The sequence below is a fragment of the Stegodyphus dumicola genome, chromosome 2 (genome assembly GCF_044657685.1).
Source record: "Stegodyphus dumicola isolate Sdum_Otavi_A_Nest chromosome 2, ASM4465768v1".
Taxonomy (NCBI): Eukaryota; Metazoa; Arthropoda; class Arachnida; order Araneae; family Eresidae; genus Stegodyphus; species Stegodyphus dumicola.
The window spans coordinates 116,952,681-116,974,353 of record NC_140769.1 but is presented as its reverse complement, the minus strand read 5'-3'; the positions used below and the strand labels follow the sequence as shown (position 1 = coordinate 116,974,353).

The 21,673-nt window shown below is 32.3% G+C and overlaps 1 protein-coding gene across 1 annotated transcript in view; it reads left to right on the top strand.

Annotated features, from left to right (window-relative positions):
* LOC118182436 (G-rich sequence factor 1-like) overlaps positions 1 to 21,673 on the top strand; it is a 59,565-nt gene that overhangs the window by 19,420 nt on the left and 18,472 nt on the right. The window contains exons 4-5 of the mRNA XM_035351780.2: positions 3,412 to 3,555; positions 11,765 to 11,903. Of these exons, the coding sequence (XP_035207671.1) occupies positions 3,412 to 3,555; positions 11,765 to 11,903 (283 nt within the window). The remainder of the gene's footprint in view (positions 1 to 3,411; positions 3,556 to 11,764; positions 11,904 to 21,673) is intronic.

Below are 21,673 nucleotides of genomic sequence, written 5' to 3'. Positions count from 1 at the left end.
TGTGATACCGTGATTAGGAATCTGGGATAGCCAGTTTGTAACAATGGCCTCCTGGCATCATTTCCCTAAGAACTGCGATGGAGAGCTATATTGGGAGCTTGTCAGATGGCTAAATGCGAGTCTTTCTGTAGATCATAGACTTTGATGTTCAGCCAAGGATTTTTGACCATTATGAGTGCTGATAATCAATATTTGTTTTTATATGCAACGAAGGAATAGAACTCCGACTCAAATCTCCCTTGCTGCAGCCATTATAAAGTTGGTTAATGTAAGCTGTATTTAAGAGGTTTCACATATGAGGCCTGTATGCAAAGTGACCAGCTATTTGTATATTTGTCATGTCGCGGGAAAAGACGTTTGACGTAGGTACATCAACGCTCACTGGACACGGCTGATCATTGGAAGGCTGTTCTCTTTACTGATAAGTCCAGGTTTATCCCCTCAAAGTGATAGTGAGCATTATCTGATTTTGGAAGAACTTGGATCAAGCATACGTGAAAGATATGCATACGGAGGAGGCAATGTTTGTAGTGGTATTTCTTTGGGTGGATGTACAAACTTCCCTCTTTCTATGTGAAATTGAATTCTCAGACATGTAGAGATGACATCCTTGAAGCTTATGTTCACTTTTTTGCTGGTTTGATAGGTAATAATTTCCTGTTACAGGATGGCAGTGCTAGATCCCACAGGGTCTCATCGTGGATGATTATCCTCAGCAAATAGAATGACCGCCTCTATCACCGGATCTGAATTCTACCTAGCATGTATGAGATGCTTTAAGAAGATGCATAGCCATTCTCAATCCTCTTCTTGAGACCCTTCTTGCAACTGCTTTGCAAGAATGATGGCTTTCTCTTACTACAGAACTGATAAACCATATAATTAATAGCATCACACATCACTATGTATGTGCTGTATTATTGCTGTGGATATCATGCTGCATTAAGGTAATTTTCCTATACCAAAACAAAAGGATATCGCTTTTTAAAAGGGTGTATAACTTAACAGAAAAAATAAGAAGAAAGCAATTGTATCCCCACTTTCTCACTTATTGGCATTGCTAAAAATTGTATACACTACCAAGTCCGAAATCCGGACGCCAATTATCCAGAATGATCTAAAATATGGGCCTCAAAACCATAAACAACGGTTTCTCGTACACTTTACGCTGGAACATTTGATCTCCCCTCTCTACACTTAATAAAACATCTGGAGAGTTACGATTCTTAATTTCACTTCAACACTAAATAAAATACCTTGTTAATTAAAGAAACAATCATTTAAATTTGTAGCATCAGTAATTTGGCTTTGTTGTTGCATATCTGCTTGGCACACATCTCAAACCGAAACATTCCACATAAATATATCGTTATTTATTATATTTTCCTTTCATCACCGCATGTTTATGAAAACATGACACCTTGAATGATGACTAGTGTAACGATGCCTAAACTCTTTTTTTTTTTTTTTTTTTTATGTTAGAAATTGAATAATAAAGAATCATGGTAACCTTTTATGTTGACATTATGTTTGGCAATGATTACAGATTTAAGTTAAATGAATTTACCAAAAATTTCTTTCCATATGCTAAAAATAAGATTTTGTTGATGTTGTTAAACCAAAAGATTGCATTTAAGGCTATTTGAATTAAGAATAACTGATTTGTTATTCACATAAACCCAGAGTGCCAGGGGTCGTGTGGCCGCATCAAGAATTTAGGACCCACAGAGACTGCATCAGGCAGTAAGATATTGTTGCATGCGTACGGGTTCGTTATGAAATGAATGCACAAGTCCGATGAAAAATGAACAAAAATTTATTATTATCGCAACAAAAAAATGCTTAAATTTCTCAAATTATCATGCAGTATTACAATATCTCACAGTAGTTTTCTTTTAACTACTCAAATGTCCAATAGAACGTAATTCAAAACAGCTAAAGAACGCTAATCCGCGAATTCGCTACAATCAACAACAGTAGTTTTCTAAACAACAACAAACTAAGCAACTACTACAAACTGAGATGTTTTCCTCCTTTTATAAGATTTTAAAATCACGCGCTCTTGTATTTTCAATTTTTCCGGCTTAGCTTTCTTTTAATATTCGTCACGCGCTGCACTGCGCGAGAAATAAAACCATTTAATTTATAATTGAACTAACATTAGCTTTTTAAATACCAAATTCGTAACACTATCTAGCGCTGGGCCTCAATAAGCTTAAGTATATATGGGAACATATCTCTTGCACATGCTTAAGGCTTAAGAGATAGACATAACTATAATAACTAATACAATTCAGGCTTAATTATCTCAGTGTGCAATAAAAGCGAGATAATATTTAACAGAACAACATTTCGTTTGCCGCCAAGCTCATGATGCATAGCCAAATATGTACAGTGAAGAATAGCTAAATTTGATGATGATAGCTGCCAATTTTAAAGGTTTTTTGATATCGCAAAACAAAAGTAAAATTTTCAATAATGGATTTTGTAAGGAAATGTGGAGAAATGGTAATAAATGAAGAGAGATATAAAAGAACTTTTTCATTGTGATGACAATGCTTCTCAATCATCAATCGATGAAAGGCGAAATCCGTAGTATGGTTCTAGATCCAGAAAATACCGCTAAGGATAGTGAAGAAAGTGACAGAGAAGTTACTGAAAACAAGAAAATTTCGATTGACAAGTTAGTTGGAATTCTCGAAATGACAGTTACAAGACTTCAACAATGTAACTGAACAAAAGATTATGTCTGTCTATAGAATTAAAGAGAAAATATTAGCATAAAAAACAGGAAGCAACTTTAACAACTTACATTGAAAGAAATATTTAATAAGGTAAACAAGTAAATATTAATTTATTTTTTTGTAAATTTTGATATCCTTTAGATCATAAATACATCACTATTTCATAAATCACATTTTCAGATTTTTGATTTTATAATTTCTATGTGCCATCTTACTAGATTTAAACTGATCTAATATCAGGAAAAATGCCAAATCTGGGATAGATGTGTTCGGGTTTCAGACTTTGTACTGTATTGTCGTCGTCTCTTTTTATTTTACTGTTATCCTTTTTTTCTAAGTTAAAATTCTGTAATGAAATTGGTATTAGAGTTCATATGTTAATTGAATAAAAATTCTAGTACTGTTAAATACTGAATATTATAATGATTATAAATTGTGTATCTTACTTTTAACTTCTTTGCTGCTGAATGTGAACTGTTTAAATTAAGTTTTTGTAAAAACGTTGAAATTTAACATTCTTGATATTAATTTAATTCAGCTTCTTAGACTATTCAGGCTTTCCATACCATCTTAATTTATGTAATGTATTATAATATATAATAAACTTCAGAGCTTTTATTAACTGTTTGCCTCTTACCAATGAAAGTTTTTTTTTCCCCCACCACAGTATTTCGTTCCAAGCAAAATGAAATGGAGTGGGCTTTAAGGAGATGTGGTCTTGATGGTGAAGAAGCATTTGGGGATGCTTGTGTAAGGTTAAGAGGTTTACCATTTGGTTGCTCCAAAGAGGAAATAGCTCAATTTTTTACAGGTGATTTTGAAAAATCCTATATTTTAACTATATATTTGGTACTTATCAAATACTTTTTCATAATGTATTTGATCTTTTCTGTGCTGTAAGAAATTTGAAAAAAGTACTCTAATCATGTTTAATTATTACAAGTTAGGATTGGTTATAAAGTTTTTTTAACGCCAGAATTTTAAGTTTGAATTAATTTTTATGTATAGCAAGTAATATTACTTTCAAAATTTATTGTTTCGTAGTTTAACTGACCGGTGAGCAGAATTTACCTTTTAATGTATATATAAAAAATGGCATAAAATTATGCTAAATTTATATGTAGCACTAATGATATAGCAACTTCTACACTGGTTCTGTTCATAAATAACAAATTCTGGGGTGCTTAGTATCTTAATGTATCGATATTCCTAGAGCTTTGAATTTCTTTACAGTTAATCATATGATGTAGTATTTGTTTGGCATTTCGGTTTTATGGTTGGCAGCTGTATTGTCGCAAGCCATCTATATAAAATATATATAAATATAAAAGTAAAATATAATAGCCCCACCAGTGTTAAGAGTGCTAAATGCTGCACGTTTGACCAAGGTTCAATGCAAGGTGAATGGATTGGTTTCATGGGATATTTTCTCGATGTATGAAGTGAATATAAGGCAGTTTTCCTTAGAAAATCCTTCATGACAGTATCTCTCCTCCATCTCTTTATTCATGTAGCTTTTGTGATTTAAATAACCCAACTATTAAATAATGATATGAAACAACTATACTTGTTGCTCAGGTCAGTCGATACCAAGATTTATCAGTCGTTATTCAGGAAGCCATTTGATTGTCTAGGCAGGTAGTTTGTACATATGAGTTGTGAAAATTAAGGACACCGTTGCTAGTGAAAGGGAGACACATGAGAATATGAAAATGTGCTTCAAACTTGGGGTGGTGGGAGTGGGTTTTGGGGAGGGCAGGGGAGGATAAATAAGCTTAGCTGCATTCCTGCATACATGTACTATATTTCTTGCAGATAAGTTATGAAAGCAATCATTCGTCATATTTGTTGATTGCAGCTTGTATCTTAAGTTTGCAACTGAAAGGTACAAAAAAATCTTATGCACTTTTGACTTCAACGCCAATTATTTTAATAACTTTAACTCTCGGTTCAGATGCAGAATATAGAAAAACTAAAGTTTAGATATTTCTAATGCCAGTAAACTGTGTTCATAATTAATCAGAATTATTTTTTGTATTTTCTGTTTTCATTTATCTATCACAATGTTCAACATGAATAATAAAATTCACAAAATGTTAAAAGGCGAATAGCATTTCAAAAAGTGTATTCCAGGCTATAATGATTTTTAATCTACCAATTTATGTTCAGAAATATCTGCTATGATCACCATTTTTTATATAAATATTTAATATGACAGATTTTTATGTGAATAGTCCAGTAGTACTGACCAGTACAGTAATAGTCCAATACATGCACATGTGTTTGGGGGGTGTAATATGGAATTAGACTTTTGATAATGCTTACTACTAAAATTCATCACAACTCTACATTAATAAAAACACATTTGCAAGAAAACAATTAAAAACAAAAATTAAATAAATTCAAGTGTAAAATATTATTAACAGTACTTTTAGCCCTGAGAAAAGCTTTTTATGAGGTAAGCAAGCATAAATTGAAGAAAAGAAATGGCAAATATTTAAAAACTGAAAAGCAACACTTGCTGAAAGCTGTTACAGGTACACTGGGCAAATGATAAAAAGTATTAATTTCAGAAATTAAAATAATGTGTCTGATGATTGTTACTTTCTAACATTTAAATGTTCTAAAACTATCACAGATTACAAGCATGATCAATGCTTTCTTTACATTTTCTGCAGCTAACATTTACAACTTCCTTTCCATTCAAAGATTGTTAATGTATAATAATGCTAAGCATTTCATGAACTGATTTGTATAGAGTTAACTCTGAAATTTTTTAAATACATGCAGACAGATGTTAGTGGCAGGGGAGAAAAACAGATTCAAAAGTATGAACTATTTTAGCCTAGTAGACAATTTTTTATTGGCCATTTGTAAGTAGTTTAGCTTAAAATAAATTTTAGGCTGAAGGAAAAATGGAATTTGATGTGAGAGCATTATTACACTATGATTTTAAAGTGGGATTAAATCAAGAAGAATGCATTCAATATCTAAATTAGCATTTGGAAATGGAGATTCATCTCATGCTACTGTATTCAGATGGTTTACAGAATCTCGCAGAGGTCTCAACTCTCTTCAGGATGAAGAACACCCAGGAAGACCATTGTCGTCTGTAATCGCGGTAATATCTCTGCCATACAGAAAATGTTAAGCGAAAATAATGACTACACCTACCGAATGATATGCAGGGGTGTTTGTGCTCCGGGAAAACGCCGGAATACCAGGGATTTTGAACTTCGAAATTCCGGGTATCGTCGTTCAAAAGGAAGTAGGAATAATAATGAATTATTTATTTTTATCTGGGTAATTTTGTTTTTGAAAGCAGAAAACGCAAGGTCAGTGTTTGTGTGGTGGAAACTTTTCCTTTCTTTCTCCAAAGGCAGTGATAATGCGCAAAAAGGGAGGAAAAACTTCTTTTTTGTTCTTTCCTTATTGCGAGTTATGACTCATTTCCCCGGTTAGGAAAAAAAGGGAGAGACTTCGTTTGACTATATGTGCGATCACGTGACTCTGGGTTCAAAGCTCTTATCTCTCCTGGCGTGGTGCCAATAAGTAGAGAAGGGGGATTTTTCGCGGTATTAGCTATTTGTCATTGATCTCTTCTCAACTTTTTTTTCTCCGCTGTGTAAAATTTTCCTTTCATTTATTGATGCACGTGTAAATTTTTCGTTTCATTTATTGAAATATTTTTTTTATTTATGTACGCAAAAGAATTTCACTATGAAATTTCTCGATATAAATAGTGATATTACACAATTAGAAGAAGGTGTACGGAATGCATTTAGGTGGAATTAGAGATGGTAATGTGGATACCATCGGCACATGGTGCAAGAAAATAAATGTTGCTGGACAAGCAGACTGTGTTTTTTGTAACTCACTGCTGAAGTATGGTGGGGAAGGATTCAAGGCTTTCACAAATCATTCTAAAACTGTGACGCACATAAAATATTCAAGGTGCATTAGACATTCAATGACTTTTAAGTAATTATGCCAATTCAAAAAATACTGATGACTTACTGGAGACTGATGCTCGACCATTGGATATAGTGACAAGAAAAGCACGCCAAGAGGTATTAATAACTTCGTTTATCGCCGAGAATTCTCTTTCTTTCAATTTAGCTCCCAATTTAATTAACTCTGCAAACAGTTGAGCCGCGATCAGACGGCACTAAACTCGTTGGAAATGTCCAGGACTACTGCATGTTATAAGATGAAATATGGGCTCGCAAAAACTATTAAGGAAAATATCATTAAAACTTTAAAGGAGACTCCATTTTCTCTAAATTTCGATGAAAGTACTAGCAATGCTCAAGAAAGTATACTGGCAATATTGGTGCAGTTTTATGACAACAATCAAAATGAAGTTGTAGTTCATCATTTTGCATCTCTAAAGATGGAATCTTGCAATTCAGAAGCTGTTTTTAAAGCAGTTGTTGCTTTAAAATTGAAGATAATAATATTCCATGGGCAAACTTAATTATTGTATTAATGGACTCATGTAACACCATGCGTGGAAAAAAAAAGGCTGTTGAAACCAGACTACGATGAAACAAAGCACCTCACTTATTAGATATTGATGGTGACACATGTCACACAGCTAATAACTGTGCAAAAAAATTTGCTTCATGTTTTGGTAGATACTTAGAAGATTTGTTTGATGACATCTATTTTGATATGAAAAGCTGCAGTAAAAGAGAAATTTTTTTCAAAATCTGTGAATCCCTTGCCATTAAAAAACTTAAGCCCTTGAAGAGACCAGACCATAGGTGGGTGTACATTTTATGTGTTTTAGAAAGAATCAAAAGATCTGTGGAATGCTCTTATTGCATTTTATTTTCACTACTTGGATCAAACTGATAAAGGGGATTATTTTTCTTATGTTGAAACTGTATACATTAAAAGAAATATTTCTGCAGCTCAGAAAAAAATTGTTGACAGGGTCTATTCTTGCTTGCATTCCCAACAACTCACAAAGGATGCTTTAGCTCGGAAAAAAAGAATACTAAATGGGTTATTTGTTATGCAAAACAAAACTTTATTGCATATGGCATTATATTCAGCAGTATTACCTGAGTTCAACGCATATATTAAATTATTTGAAACAAAAAAACCAATGCTTCATTTAATACATTCCAGTATTTATAAATTGATGGCAAATTTTTTTTTCTTTTTTTTTATGAAGCCAGAAAATATAGAGTGCACATCTTATAATGATTTATTAAAGGTTGATGTCACAAATCCAGAATTCCATCTACCTAGCAAAGTAATATTTACTGGTGCAGAAGCTTCCACTCTCCTGAAGAAATTATCAAATCATCCAATAGCAAAAGAATTCCAAATTTCTCTGATGAAAGCTTATACTAATACAGCACAGCATATGAAACAGAAATTACCCCTTAAAAATTCATATCTAATTAGTTTTACAGCATTACATCCAGAGCTAAGAGGTAAAACCAGTACAATATTAGCTTTTGAAAAATGATCATCTTTTATGTCCCATATTTTTAGTGATAATGAAAAGTCAAAAGTAGAAGCTGAAATAAGGTTATACCAGAGTGATATTGATATCACCAAAGAAATGCTGTACACATCTGATGAAAGTGGAAATCAAGTCAAGTGTACAATTGATAAATATTGGTCTAAAATTTTTAATTTAAAAGATGATTTCACAAATGATTATAAGTATCCTACATTGGCTAAATTGGTCAAAGCCTGCCTTAGCTGCATCCATGGCCCATTAGTGGAAAGTGCACTCAACTTAATGGATACACTTGTCACTGACTATAGAACCTCTCTTAAGATTGATTCCCTAGATGCAGTGCAGACTATTAAGTATGATTTAATGGCTTCTAAAGAAACCTCATGTGAAAAATATGGCTAAAAAAATCCAATGACTGATCCAATTCACAAAGATCTCTTACTGAATATGAACAGAAGTTGGAAAACATATCAAAAGGACTTAAAAGCATGCATTTCGGATGAGTCACCTATAAAAGTCTCTGAAAAACCTTCTACATTAGCAGAAAGGCAAACTGCTTCTACCTCTGCATGTGCAGTTCTCAAGGAAATTTCTTCAACTGTAAATGAGGAAAATAAAAGTCAACCTTCCTGCAATTATGAAGTTCACCACAAAAGAAAGACAAGCCCACAAACATCAGAAAATAAAAAAAAGCAGAAGAAATTAGATAATTTTTTTAAAGAATTAATTCAGGTAATTTAAAATATTCACATAAAATGTAGTAGTTTATATGTTTGAAAATTTATGGTTATTAATTTTGCAAAAAAAGTAATTCATTGAACTTTTATAATTAGGTCATTTAATACTTCATAATTGTAATTTTTCATTTCTCTCCCCCAATCTTCTCGAAACTCCAAAATGTCGGTAGTAAGTCCGTAAAAGTTTCAGGGGATTTTTTTGGAATCCCACAAACACCCCTGGATATGGAAGGAACTTAACTTTGAATCCACCATCATACAGAGAATTCTTCATGAAGAATTGCATATAAAAAGCTAGTTTGCCATTGGTTTCCCCCATAATTTAAGAAAGTACCAAAAAGAGGAACCTGTCAGAATCAGTAAAGAAACCCTGGTAGTGTCCACCACATTATTTCTTTAGTCGTAACTAGTGATAAAACATACCTCCTTTTTTTTTTTTTTTTTTTTTTTTTTTTAAGTAATTATTTACTTTCTAACATGTGAAGAAAGTAAAAGATGGGTCTTTGAACATGATTCTATGCTCACAATGATGAAAAGACAGTGTGCCATGAAAAAAAGTAATGTATGCCGGTTTCTTCAGAAATACAGGACTGGTCAAAGTGATCAAGCTGAAAGGAAAGGCAATCACAGTTAATTGGTACACCACAGTATCTTCGAGGAAATTCTTCAAGTTAATATTGGAGGACTTATGCTCCACCATGATAATGCAGCTTCTCATTCAGCAAAATTGACTGTTGAGTTTCGTGGAGGGGAAGAGTACATCAAATTGGTAAAACACCCACTCTATTCTCCCGATCCAGCTATGTGCGACTTTTAGCTATTTTTTAATCTTTAAAAAAAAAAAAAAAAAACTTAAATGGACATCGTTTTCATTTCAAAGATAAGATTGATGGAGATATAAATACATTTTTTCATTGATTCCATGAAATGAATGGGTTTGAGGCATTTAATCTTTGGAAAACTTGTCTGCAGAATTGTATTGATGCTGGAGGAGACCACTTTAAACACTCTTAAAATTTTGTAAGTATAACTTTAAAAGCACGTGTTTATCTAAAAAATTTAGGGCTGACCCTCATATAACTCTCGGTAAGCATAAAATAAATGGCTGTCCCAAAGAGAAGCTTTTGGATGTGGGGGACCTTAAAAGATGGGATACAAGAGCTGCAATTCTGTCATCTGGTATTAGTTATGGAACTGTCACTTGTTGCTAATGGGTCTGGAAGATTCTGTTTGTTAACGTAAAATAAAGAAATTCTGGGCCTTCGAAATCCAGTGTAAAGTGTCTTACAGTCACCGGGGAGTAGGAAAATTTTGGTCAAACCCATTTTATTGAAGCTACATACCTCAACAATAATAAAGTCCACAATGTCTTAAATGGGTGAACAGTGTGGGAAACCTTGATAGGTACAAATAAGGATATTCTGCCGCTGAAAAATCGGTCTTTCGCTAGGTGAGTTTGTAAGTAGCTGAGATGGTTTTAATAAACATTAGTTTTTCTATTGTATCTATTTTGTTTCCAGGAAATTTGAACATAAGTAGCAGGCACTGCATATATTCGCCAGCTTGGTGCTTTCATCGTGGTAGTACTAACTCACTTATTTTTTTTAACAAAGCTTGGATTAAATTACAATAGGATTTACTGTTTGGAATTTTATTTAAGAATCTTGCTAAAATCATTAACGTATTGGGTATTTTTAAGCGTTTATTGCGCTTTGATTTCTTTTACCCCCCTCCCAAAAAAAATTTATATAAACTTAAAAGGGATTGAATATCATATTTGATAGTTATGAGTATTCATTGTCCATATGTATGGTGGTATATGTGTTGAGAGCTATTGAAATATTTTACTAATAAAGTCAATGCTGTCTACTGAGGGAAAAGTGAGATGTATTAAGATTTCAACATTGTTGTTATAGTCTTTGATTAAATGTCCAATTCTACTTTAACAAGTAGGTTTAAATTGAGTAATTTTTCATATTCTGTTAAGTACAGTCTGTTCATAAATAAATAGTACACAAATTACATAACATTTTTAGTAAGAGAAATGTTGATGAAGCTTTTGATATACTTAAATTCAGGTATAAAATTTACAGATGAAATTTAAATCGAATATTTGAGCCTTCCATTTCCACTTTCTATTATTTATTGATTTTCAATAGTAATTACTTTTTATGGGGAAGACAACAACATTCAAAAAGTTACTTTGCTAATAACTTGGTGCAGTGCAGAATGGCAAGTCTGCAAACTACATAAATTAAAATGCTGATAATATTCATACTGATTTATTTAGTTTTATCATGTGATATATTTTATAAAAAAGTAAATCAGAACAGCTGTTTGGGAATATTATTTTAGTACATGTAATACTCTTAAAAGGATTAGTAGATGAATTATTATAATTTGGCCACTAAATATTTTTAATTGTTTATTTCCTTTATTATAATCTGTGAAGTATATATATTCTGAAGTAATTAAAATTAGATTATTATACATTATTGTTATTATGAAAAAATTTGAAATATTACATGTGTACTTTTTTATTTATTTCGATTACTTAAATACATAATACTATTTTTTATATAAACTGAAATTATGCTCTTGAAACTAAAAATTCTCTCATGAAAGTTTATTTTCAGTTTTTACCTCTAGAAAAAGAGATCAGTAATATGTATTAATGCTTTACGCATAGTTTCTATTTCAGTAACTTGTGCAATCAGGAAGTCTTTATGAAAGCACAGGTTTCATTGATGTTTTGCTGAAGTTTATTTTTAGTGACCTATAATGGGTTGGATTTTAATTTAAAGGGTTGGAGATTGTCCGAAATGGGATTACCCTACCAACTGACTTCCAGGGGAGAAGCACTGGGGAGGCTTACGTACAGTTTGCATCACAAGAAATAGCAGAAAAGGCGATGGGGAAACACAAGGAAAAAATTGGGCACAGGTATTTAAGTGAGCTGCCAGGGCGGGATTTGTCCGTCAACTGGGCTATTTATGTATTTATTATAAGTTTTGTGATATGTTTGCTGATATTTTATGTGTTTATAAAATGGTTAACTAAGCTTTTTTAGTGGGATAACTTTCAGTGATGGAAATGCATGTTTTTTTTTTTAATAATAATAATTTAGCATATTAATTTTCTGTAAATGTTTTTTCATTATTGGGGGTAGAAGTTTTTTTTAACCACTACTAGAGGAAATGAAAGCTGCCTTTTAGTTTTACGCTGGAGAATTGCGATATGTGTGGGAGGAGACCTTTTTTTTTTTTTTTTTTTCATTTCTGTAACAAACTCCTTTAGATAATCTAGTAGATTTGAATTTTTAACATTTCCATCACTGTCTGTAAGGTTGAACATCTATGTGTGTGTATATTTAAAAATAAACTTTACCTGGATTAGTTAAAAATGAAAGGGGCAAAAATTATTGATCATTGTTATCACATGCTTTCATGAATGTGAATTTAACTTCTCAATCTAATGCATATGTATTTTCAACAAATTTGAAAGAAGCATTAAAAATAATGCCAGAAGTTAATAATAAGTTAAATATTATATTTTTCATAGAATCTGGTTCAGACTACAGGTGTAATTCTATATTAAAAATAAATATGTAGTTAAATATATCTAAATGCATTTGCAACCAAGAATGTGCTTATTCCAGACATGTAGGGATATTTTTTCCAAGTATTGAAATGAGTGTAATATGTGCATATGGATCTTGCATTTGTTTAACCTAATCCTTAGCAGTTGTTTTGTTGAAAGAGCATTCTGTCTGAGATGTATAGTTTTTTAGAATTATATTTTTGCCATTTTTTTAAGTTATAAATATATCAAAATTGTTTGGAATTTCTTTATAGAACTTTTAATGAATGAATTTGTTTGGCTTGAACTTGTCAATTACTTACAAATCTAATTCTATTAGCAGAGTTGAAAGTACAATATTTGTTTACTGTTTGGAAGTATAAAAGGTTTTGAACAGTATAATAAGGTCCTGTTAAATGTATTGGGAAACACTTCCGCCAAAACTTTTATAAATATAAATATGTTGTATAAATCGTTATAATAGAACAGTGTTGACAATTTTATAAACACATTTGAGGCATGTAATAACCATTCTTTTCAGGTACTATGTTCCTCTTGCTCTCTGCTTTATTTCGTGTATTACTCCATTATATTTTTAACGTTTATTATGATTTAGTCAGTAGTTTTAACTTTCAGTAGCAAATAGTTGGAATTAGTTTTTTAATGAAGTTATCTGTGATCTAAGTGTTTGTAATAACCAAAAATAGGTTACATTGTGATTGAAAAGTGTATTCGTCTAGTGGATATAAGATGCACCACAATTAGTTTGTGTGCTCAATCTATGAGATTGAAATGGCAACCTTTAAATGCCAAAGCTGTATAAAAGTGTGGTAGGGAAATAATACTTGGAATTTTATTTAACACTAGAATAGCTGAATTTCAGACGAACCGAAAGCCGCCATTGGAGGTCAATTTGACCTTCCTAAGAAATGTAAGTAGAAACACAGTAAGTGATTAAAATGATGCCGAAATGACCACATAAAAGAGTTTTTAGAGGTTTTTATTTATTTTTTATACTTTAGATTTTTTTCTGTGCAATTAGTGCAAATTAGCACACAATATCTTTCAATATAAGATTAAAAAAACAAAATCTATGAAAAACAAACAAAAGATACAAATGCAAAAAGTGGAAAATAGAACATATGCAAAAAATTACAAAAAAGCATAAATTGGGAATAAACACACTGTTTTCCGAAGTTTGTTATACATTACCACAGGTGATAAAATATGAACGCTTGACAGTGACAGCAACACATTTACCACAAATTGGTTTCTGGCATCCCTCACAGCTGACAACAGTCTTGTTTTGTCCCTTGCAACTTTGAAATGCACATTTCTTTCGTTAAGTGTCTGTATTTGAGCAATTGAGGGGGCATCTGTTGCGTAGAGCACCAACTCGTAGTTCTTCCACAAGTGCAAATAGAGGGAATGATGGGAAATAGAGGTGCTCAAGGATTCTTTGAATATAATCCAAGCATTGAGTGCAGCAATGTCAAGGACATTGTAAAAAACATGTTCAGGCCATCTGCGACTTCCACTACTTGTACTATATTTCCTCAGCATCTGATATGCGACATCAACGCCACATTTTGTACTGTTGTAGTAAGTGACTGTGTTCGGTTTTTTCTTTATGCTGTCGTCAAAAAACACATTACTGTGTATCGTGCTCAGAATCACGACATTCTTTTTGCTCTTGCACTTATATATTGTGAGTATTTTGTCTTCAATTTTCAGTGCAAAAGATGAATATCGTGCCGAATAAGTGTCATGAGCAATAGGGGGTAATTCTCGCTTATTCAGACGCATCGTCCCGACAGTTGTCTTTTTTTCGCAGAAAGTTCATCTGCAAGTTTCACAGAAGTAAAAAAATTGTCAGTTGTGGCATTGAGTCCGGAGTTTAGATTTGGTTGCAGTAATTTGAGAACTGCACTTTTCAAGTTGTAAATTGGTCGTTCTTCATCCTTGCCCAGATAAGGATAACCATTCAAAACATATTTGGATTTTACATCAGTTGCTAGCCAGAATTTGATGCTAAACTTGTCCGGTTTATTCTACTGGATAAATCTACATCTTGATTTACAGGGCAACATTTGTTCATCAACGGTTATTTCTGGTCCAGGATTATAGCATAAATAACAGTTTTCCATTAGCTTGTACCAGGTTTCAGAAGCGACAGCAAATTTGTTAGTGGCGAGACAATCAGCTCTGGTGCTTTGGACATAGAATCTAAGATACCGCATTATTTCACGGAACCGATTGCGTGACATTGTTTCTTTGAACACAGGTGGTCCCCAATTCTTGTTCCACAAATCATCTGCACAAAGTTTTCAATGGCCTAGTGCTCCACGGGCATACAGGAGGGCAAAAAAGGCATCAAGTTCTTCCAGAGTAGCATGCCAGTTACTATCATCTCTAAGTTGGCATCGTGCCTCAGCAACTGTACGTGATTGAATGTGTTTCTCCATTGATTCACTCACCATCAAATGCCACGCTGAAGCAGGATTTGTTCCTATATTACGACGAGCAAACGACGTTGGTCCACATGCAGTGGTTGCAATATTTCGAGCTGGCATGCAACCTGAAGTGGAAGCAGTGCTGCTAAGGTTCATAGGGGTCCAGAAAATACCACTGGAGGAGGTATACTTCTCATTACTGCTGCCAGTAACGTTGTTGCCTCATCCTTGACCAAATCCGCATCTATGTGAGCTTCCGGCTTCCCGCATAGGGATCACATTTCCAGAATTGTCCTCAGCATCACTATCACTGCTTTCAGAAAGTGACGCATTCTGTAAGTTCACATCAACGTTAAAATCTTCATCACCACTTATATCTGATTCCAGCTGTTCAAGGAGGGCAAGGCACTCTTTTGTACTCAATCCTCTTCCTCTCGGCATTGCAATGGAGAGAGAATATGCTCCGTTCTGGATTTTATTTTTCTCCCCTGAGTCATCGCAATAAGAGCTGCGAGTTTCCCAATGCGCAGAAAACGAAAACGTGGCAGCGGGAATTCGAAAACGGACATTCGCTTAAAAATATGTCGTTTTTCTTATGAGGGTCAAAATGACCCCAGTTGGCTGTTTTAGGTATATCTGCGATTATTTATTTAAATAATTAACGTAGAAATATGAAAAATGGTTGAAAACATTTTAGAAAAAGTAAAAAAATATCAGCCAAGCTCAGCTGTATGTTAAAAAAAATACGGAAAATTGGCATTTCTAGTGTTAATCAATAAATAAAACATTCAAATTATCCATGCAATTAAATTCTCTCGAATGCAGTTTTTTTTTTTTTTTTTTTTTTTTTTTCCCATTATATAATTTTGTCTCTTACAGTTTACAGTCAGCAACTGTTTTAGTTTTTTAAAAAGGAGTTTCTGTGAGAGCCAATGCAAGTACGAAAAATAAATTATAATTAACTATTTTTCTGGTAAAATTGCATGTGCTTTAAATACAAAGTTTAATATTTGAGCAGAACTGTGAGTTTTAAATCATCTTATTTTTATATCCGTTTCTTTAATCTCTAGAGTTAAGTTCTAATCGTATTGCAACAAATTTTTGTTTTGGTATAATACATTGGTAACATTTTTAAGAATAACATTAAAATTCAGTAACGTATTATTTTCGAAACAGCCTTTCTTTTATGAGTTTCGCATTGATATCTTTTATGATTTCAGAATTGTAGTTTTCCTTGGCAACATTCTTAAATTAACCCGTGGCTAACAAAAACAAATGCCATCATTGGAATTGCCAATGTGGAAGTAAACATACACTGAATTGAATCCTCTCACACATTTTCAGAAGTAGTGCTGTGAGAAAATGTTTCTTGAAGAAGCTTTCTTTTACACAGGTATCATTATGAAAGTGCTATCACATACGATATTTGTTGCCGAAATATAACGTTAGAAGGACCAATTCTGAGAATGGCACTTCCAATGAAATCAGGTTACCATCTTCGCTTGGTAAACAGGCCGAGAGCAAAACAAGAATCAGTTATCGCTCAGATTGGCGAAAGTGTAGTTTGCTTTCAAGTGACGATTGCTGTTCCATGTTGTACGGTACAAAGTCTTTAATCTGGACTTGTTGGAACTTCGGCGATTCCGGATTATGGACCATCAATTTAAATCTGGTAAGATGGCATCCAGAAATTATAAAATTAAAAATATTAAACCGTAATTTATGAAATAAAGAGCAGTTATGATTTAAAGGGTATCAAAATTTACAAAAAAAACTTAATATTTATTTGTTTACTTTATTAAACATTTCTTTCAACGCACGCATGTGTAAGGCATACAATACACATAGTCGAAATTAGAAAATTGCAACCAGAAAACTATTTGATGTGTATTCGTGATATTTTTAATGACGAGGAATTTGATTTAAATCGTATCAAAGACGGAGTACATCGAGATAGAATACAGTCAAAAGTCTTTCATCCGGACTCGTCAGGACTTCAGCGATTCCGAATTATAGATCATCAGTTTAAATCTGGTAAGATGGCATGCAGAAATTATAAAATTAAAAATATGAAACCGTAATTTATGAAATAAAGAGCAATTATGATTTAGAGGGTATCAAAATTTATGAACAAAGCTTAATATTTTTTGTTTACTTTATTAAACATTTCTTTCAACTCGCGCATGCGTATAAACATATTTCGGAAGAGTTGGAGAAAATAAAGGATATGCCTTTATTCATTTTTTTGCAGCAATTCCACTTTTTGTTTTGCTTTCGCTTTGTAGATCCTTTGGCAGCTCCTGAATCGGAAACTCTCTTTGACATAATCGAAAGTTCAAGCTTTGAGGTCCGGATTAAAGACTTTGTACTGTATTTTGTATCACTCACAATCTTTTTGTTTTAAACTTTATTGTTAGTTATGGAAAATAGTAGAAAAATGGTGATGGCTATTAAGTAAATCACTTTTACCTTGACTCTGGCGATTTATATAACTAGATAGCTATCATAGTTCTTTACATTTTCTTTCTGTGAACCATTTTTTTCCTTCTCGTAGTTTGTCATCTCGAACATGTATTAGTATGCATACTTCAAGTCCTAGTCTAATAAAAGTGAATGTCTTGAATTTTTTTCGAGAGAGAATTTTCAGTTGGTGGTAAAGGAAAATATATATGCGGCCAGTTCCCACAAACTGACCTCCCCCAAAAAGCAGGCCAGGCTTTGCAAATATTTTTTTTTTTTTTATGTTAAGAGACCAAAATGGTAAGCTAATATTATGTAGTGAAACAAAATTTAGTTGGAATCAGTTGGAAATATGTATTTCACAGTAATATTCTAAATTATGTAGAATTTTTATTCCTGTGTAGTTTTCAATGTTTTTCAAATGATCACCCCTGAGTTATATTACAATTTGATGAAATTTAGTTTGCAGCTTCTGCGTCATCTGAATATGCAACAGACTATTGCACATATCTAATTGCTTAACATTTGGTTTCAGAACTTTTTATAGTATTCTGAAGCCTTTTGTGAGGAATTCTTTTTTTAGTAGATATACTTAATGTGTTTTAATGCTGGTTTAATTATTTTAATAATTTTTTAATGTATGTTTATATAGTTTTTAAATGGGTAATATTTTTCAACGGATCTATTTGTCTTGGTCAAATCAGAAGCTTGTTTTTCTGGGGTTGATCTTGTTCTGAATAGAAGTTATTTACTTTAAATGATAAGGCTCATGTTAATAGAGAAGTTATTTTTATAATTTTGTCTTTAACTTTTTACCTTATTCAGGAAAATTTTAAAAAAAAGTAATTGTTTACTGTTAATGAAACACTAATCATAATTGTGAACCAGATGATGTTGCCTATTTATATTACATGTTGCTCTGCAATGAAGTTGTGAAGAACGAGTAATCTCTCCTTTGCTTATTTAGTTGCTTTTTTTTATTCAGTTGCCAGGGTTCATAAAGTCCTTAGTTTTTTTTTTTTTTTTTTCCTTAAAAGTCTAATTTCGGTCAAAACCGGCAAAAGGTCCTTAATTTTACTCATATCATATTTCTATTTGTTCTTTAATACTGCCATTTTGAGGATAAATTAAGATTTTCGAGGAGTATTTTTTGTCACATATATGACAGATATACATTTGATTCTTTCTTACTTCTTAATATAAATTGTGGATACTCTAGTTTTAGGCAGGAGGCATTGCCATAAACATTTCCAAATAATTTCTTTTTTTGGAATGAAGAGTTTATAAAATATTACACTAAAAACAAATTTTCCCTCTTTGGGATACGAGTTCCTTCATTATGTGGCACTAAATTTAGCTACTTATTAACTTTTGGGTGATTTCAAGATTAGTTTGTATTTGAAGATTTGGAAAATTTTAACTATTTTTTTAAAACATGTTACTCATCTTGCATTGATAAATATCATAAAAATAATGGTATTATATTTAAGAAGTAGCATTAAAATAAAACATTATTTTCTACTGCCATATTGTAAAAGGACATTACTTCCCATTTTTTAAACTTGCAAATATTTTAATTCTGAAAAATGAACAAAATAATAAATGCTATAAAGCTGTTTCCAAACAGTTCTGTAATTATTTTTAAATTAGTTTCATTGGTCATCTTTTATAGTTTTTCATGATAAAAGTTTGTTCCTATGTAAGTGCTTCAGAATATTTTAATGTATATCAGTTTTCTGTTGAAAATTCACTTGCCTTTTCTGTCTTTCGCTATGTTAAATGATGTATATTAACTGGGTTACAACTCCAGCAAATCTACACGAAACTATAACACTAACTGGGTCAGACAAATTGCAGCTAACCAACCATACCAACAGCAGGCGTTCACATCTGTTATGAGTCATGCTGTTTATTATTTTACTTCGCAATTTAATGTATGCCACTTGCCGTAAAATTGGCATATACCTCTGGACTGAGTGAGTATGTGACAAAAATAGGCATAATTGAATCAATATAAAACCAACTGTTAGTAAAACATAAATAAAAAGCCGCTAATCTTCTTTAAAATATGGGGAAATACATAAGTGTAAAATATAAATGTTTCAAGAAATTTTATAATTTAATGCTATTATTTAAAAGAATTTATGAAGTTAATTTTATTTTTGAATCTGTTTTGTTGTTAAGTTAAATAGTAGATTGTGTTTAATAATAATGCATCTCCCTTACAGATTTATTTTATTCTTACAAATTACAAAAGTGAATTAATTTCGAGTTTAGATAATTGCTTTATTACTTTCCTATTTCCTTGATTTTTTTCATTTATGGTACTTAAAAGTATTTCCACATGCACAAATGTGTACAAACCCTGAATCCTGCCTTTTTCCCCCGGCTGGGGGGGGAGAGAAACTGTTTAAAGATTGTAAAGTAGGGCAAAATAGGCATCAGTGCTATACTGCCTGATACTGTATAGATCCCTACTTGATTGAATTCATGAGCAATCAAATGCATGAGAAGATGCAAGTGCTTTTACCAGTGTCAAATGAAAGCAGATTTATGCAACTCGTGTAATAATGATTATATCTGATTAAATTTTTTTTTTTTTTTTTTCCCCTTACATTCTGCACTTATTTTGGATTTGATTAAATAGGCATTTTGTGCATGAAGCTGCATATATCATTAGGGTTGCTATGTAGTTCAATCTTGTGCCAGCACTTATGTTTGACATTAGGTAGCACCTCATTAACAAAAAAGAACTAAAATATTCATACTTAAATGTTTCATATATACGGAATGCTTGCGAATTATGGAATATGTTAAAAAGGCTTTCTTGCATTTCAGTCTTTTAATTAAAAAAGTTATACCTGGAACGAAATAATACTGCTTGAATAAGCAGTCTGTGTGTCATTTTTCAACATCCAGCTATCTTTTGTAAAATTTAAAAGCTTTTATGAAAATCTTTATAATTTGTCTTGTTAATTCATACTTAAAAGTACTGATCTAAGCTAGGAAAAGAATGAATTTGTTGACCTTCCCTCTAGTTTTTCAATTATTTATTGGTATCATTTGCACATTAGTAGAGCATAACTATACAATGTTATGCATGTGCAAAGTTATAGATTATTTTCTGTAGTGTTTTCTAAGTGAATAATTTAAGAAAAAGGGAATATTGCATTATGTGCATACTTGTGATAAAATAAATTCATTTGATTTTGTTTATAACGAATGTGCATAAGTTTCTTAACGAAATTTAAATGGATAGCTGTTGGTTTTTACTGAGATGATATTAATTTGTACTTTTTTTCTTGTAAGTTTTTACTTAACAATACTGTGATATAAAAAATATACACTATGTAGTTTAAATTGTTTGTAGTCTGAACCAGTGCTTCTTAAGTGGATACGCCTATATCATCTTGTGTGTTACTTAAAATTCCTTCATGAATAGTTTCATTTAAATATTTATCATTACCCAACAGCTCTTGATAATGTGCCTTTAAATATAAAACCGCTGGATTACTTAAAGTATCTGGTACAGGGGTGTCAAACTCATTTGTTTTATATTTATAATTTTCATTGTCTTAATACATTCTATAACAAAAAAAGCAACACATGAAGGAGTTATCTTATCAGGGTAAAATTCAGTTGATATGTTGAGGAGCATCAGTACGAGAGGGGGGATCAATAATGCCTTGGCCCACCTCTGGTGATGTCAAGGTGGGCATTAACTCATAGAATTGGTGGATATCCTTCTGCAAGATTGCTTGCCATACTCATTCTTATTAGCAAGTTAGATCTGTACGACACAGGCAAAGTCAAAGATGGCTGTGCCTTTCTTTTTGTCAGAGCCCAAAGGTGATCTGTTGGGGAGAAATCTGGCAATTGCATTAGTCAGAGAAGTGTTGACAAAGCATGATGGCATGTCATGTGAAATCAGGCATTATCCTGTTGGAAATGGAAGCCTAGTGATGCGTTAAGGAAAAGCAACACTACAGGGTGTAAAATCTCATCTACGTCCCTCCATGTTACAAAAGGCATCACAGACAACCATAGGTGTCTGGCTATCAAATGAAATAGCATCCTGTATCATAACTCACACAGTCTTATAATGATGTTTTTTAGACTGTCTGATGGAAAGCAGTCATGTGAGTATTCCACCGTTTTCTTGGATGTCCCAGAAGTGTCTTCGCTGGTCCATGGGACTTTTGCTAAAAACAATTCTGCTCA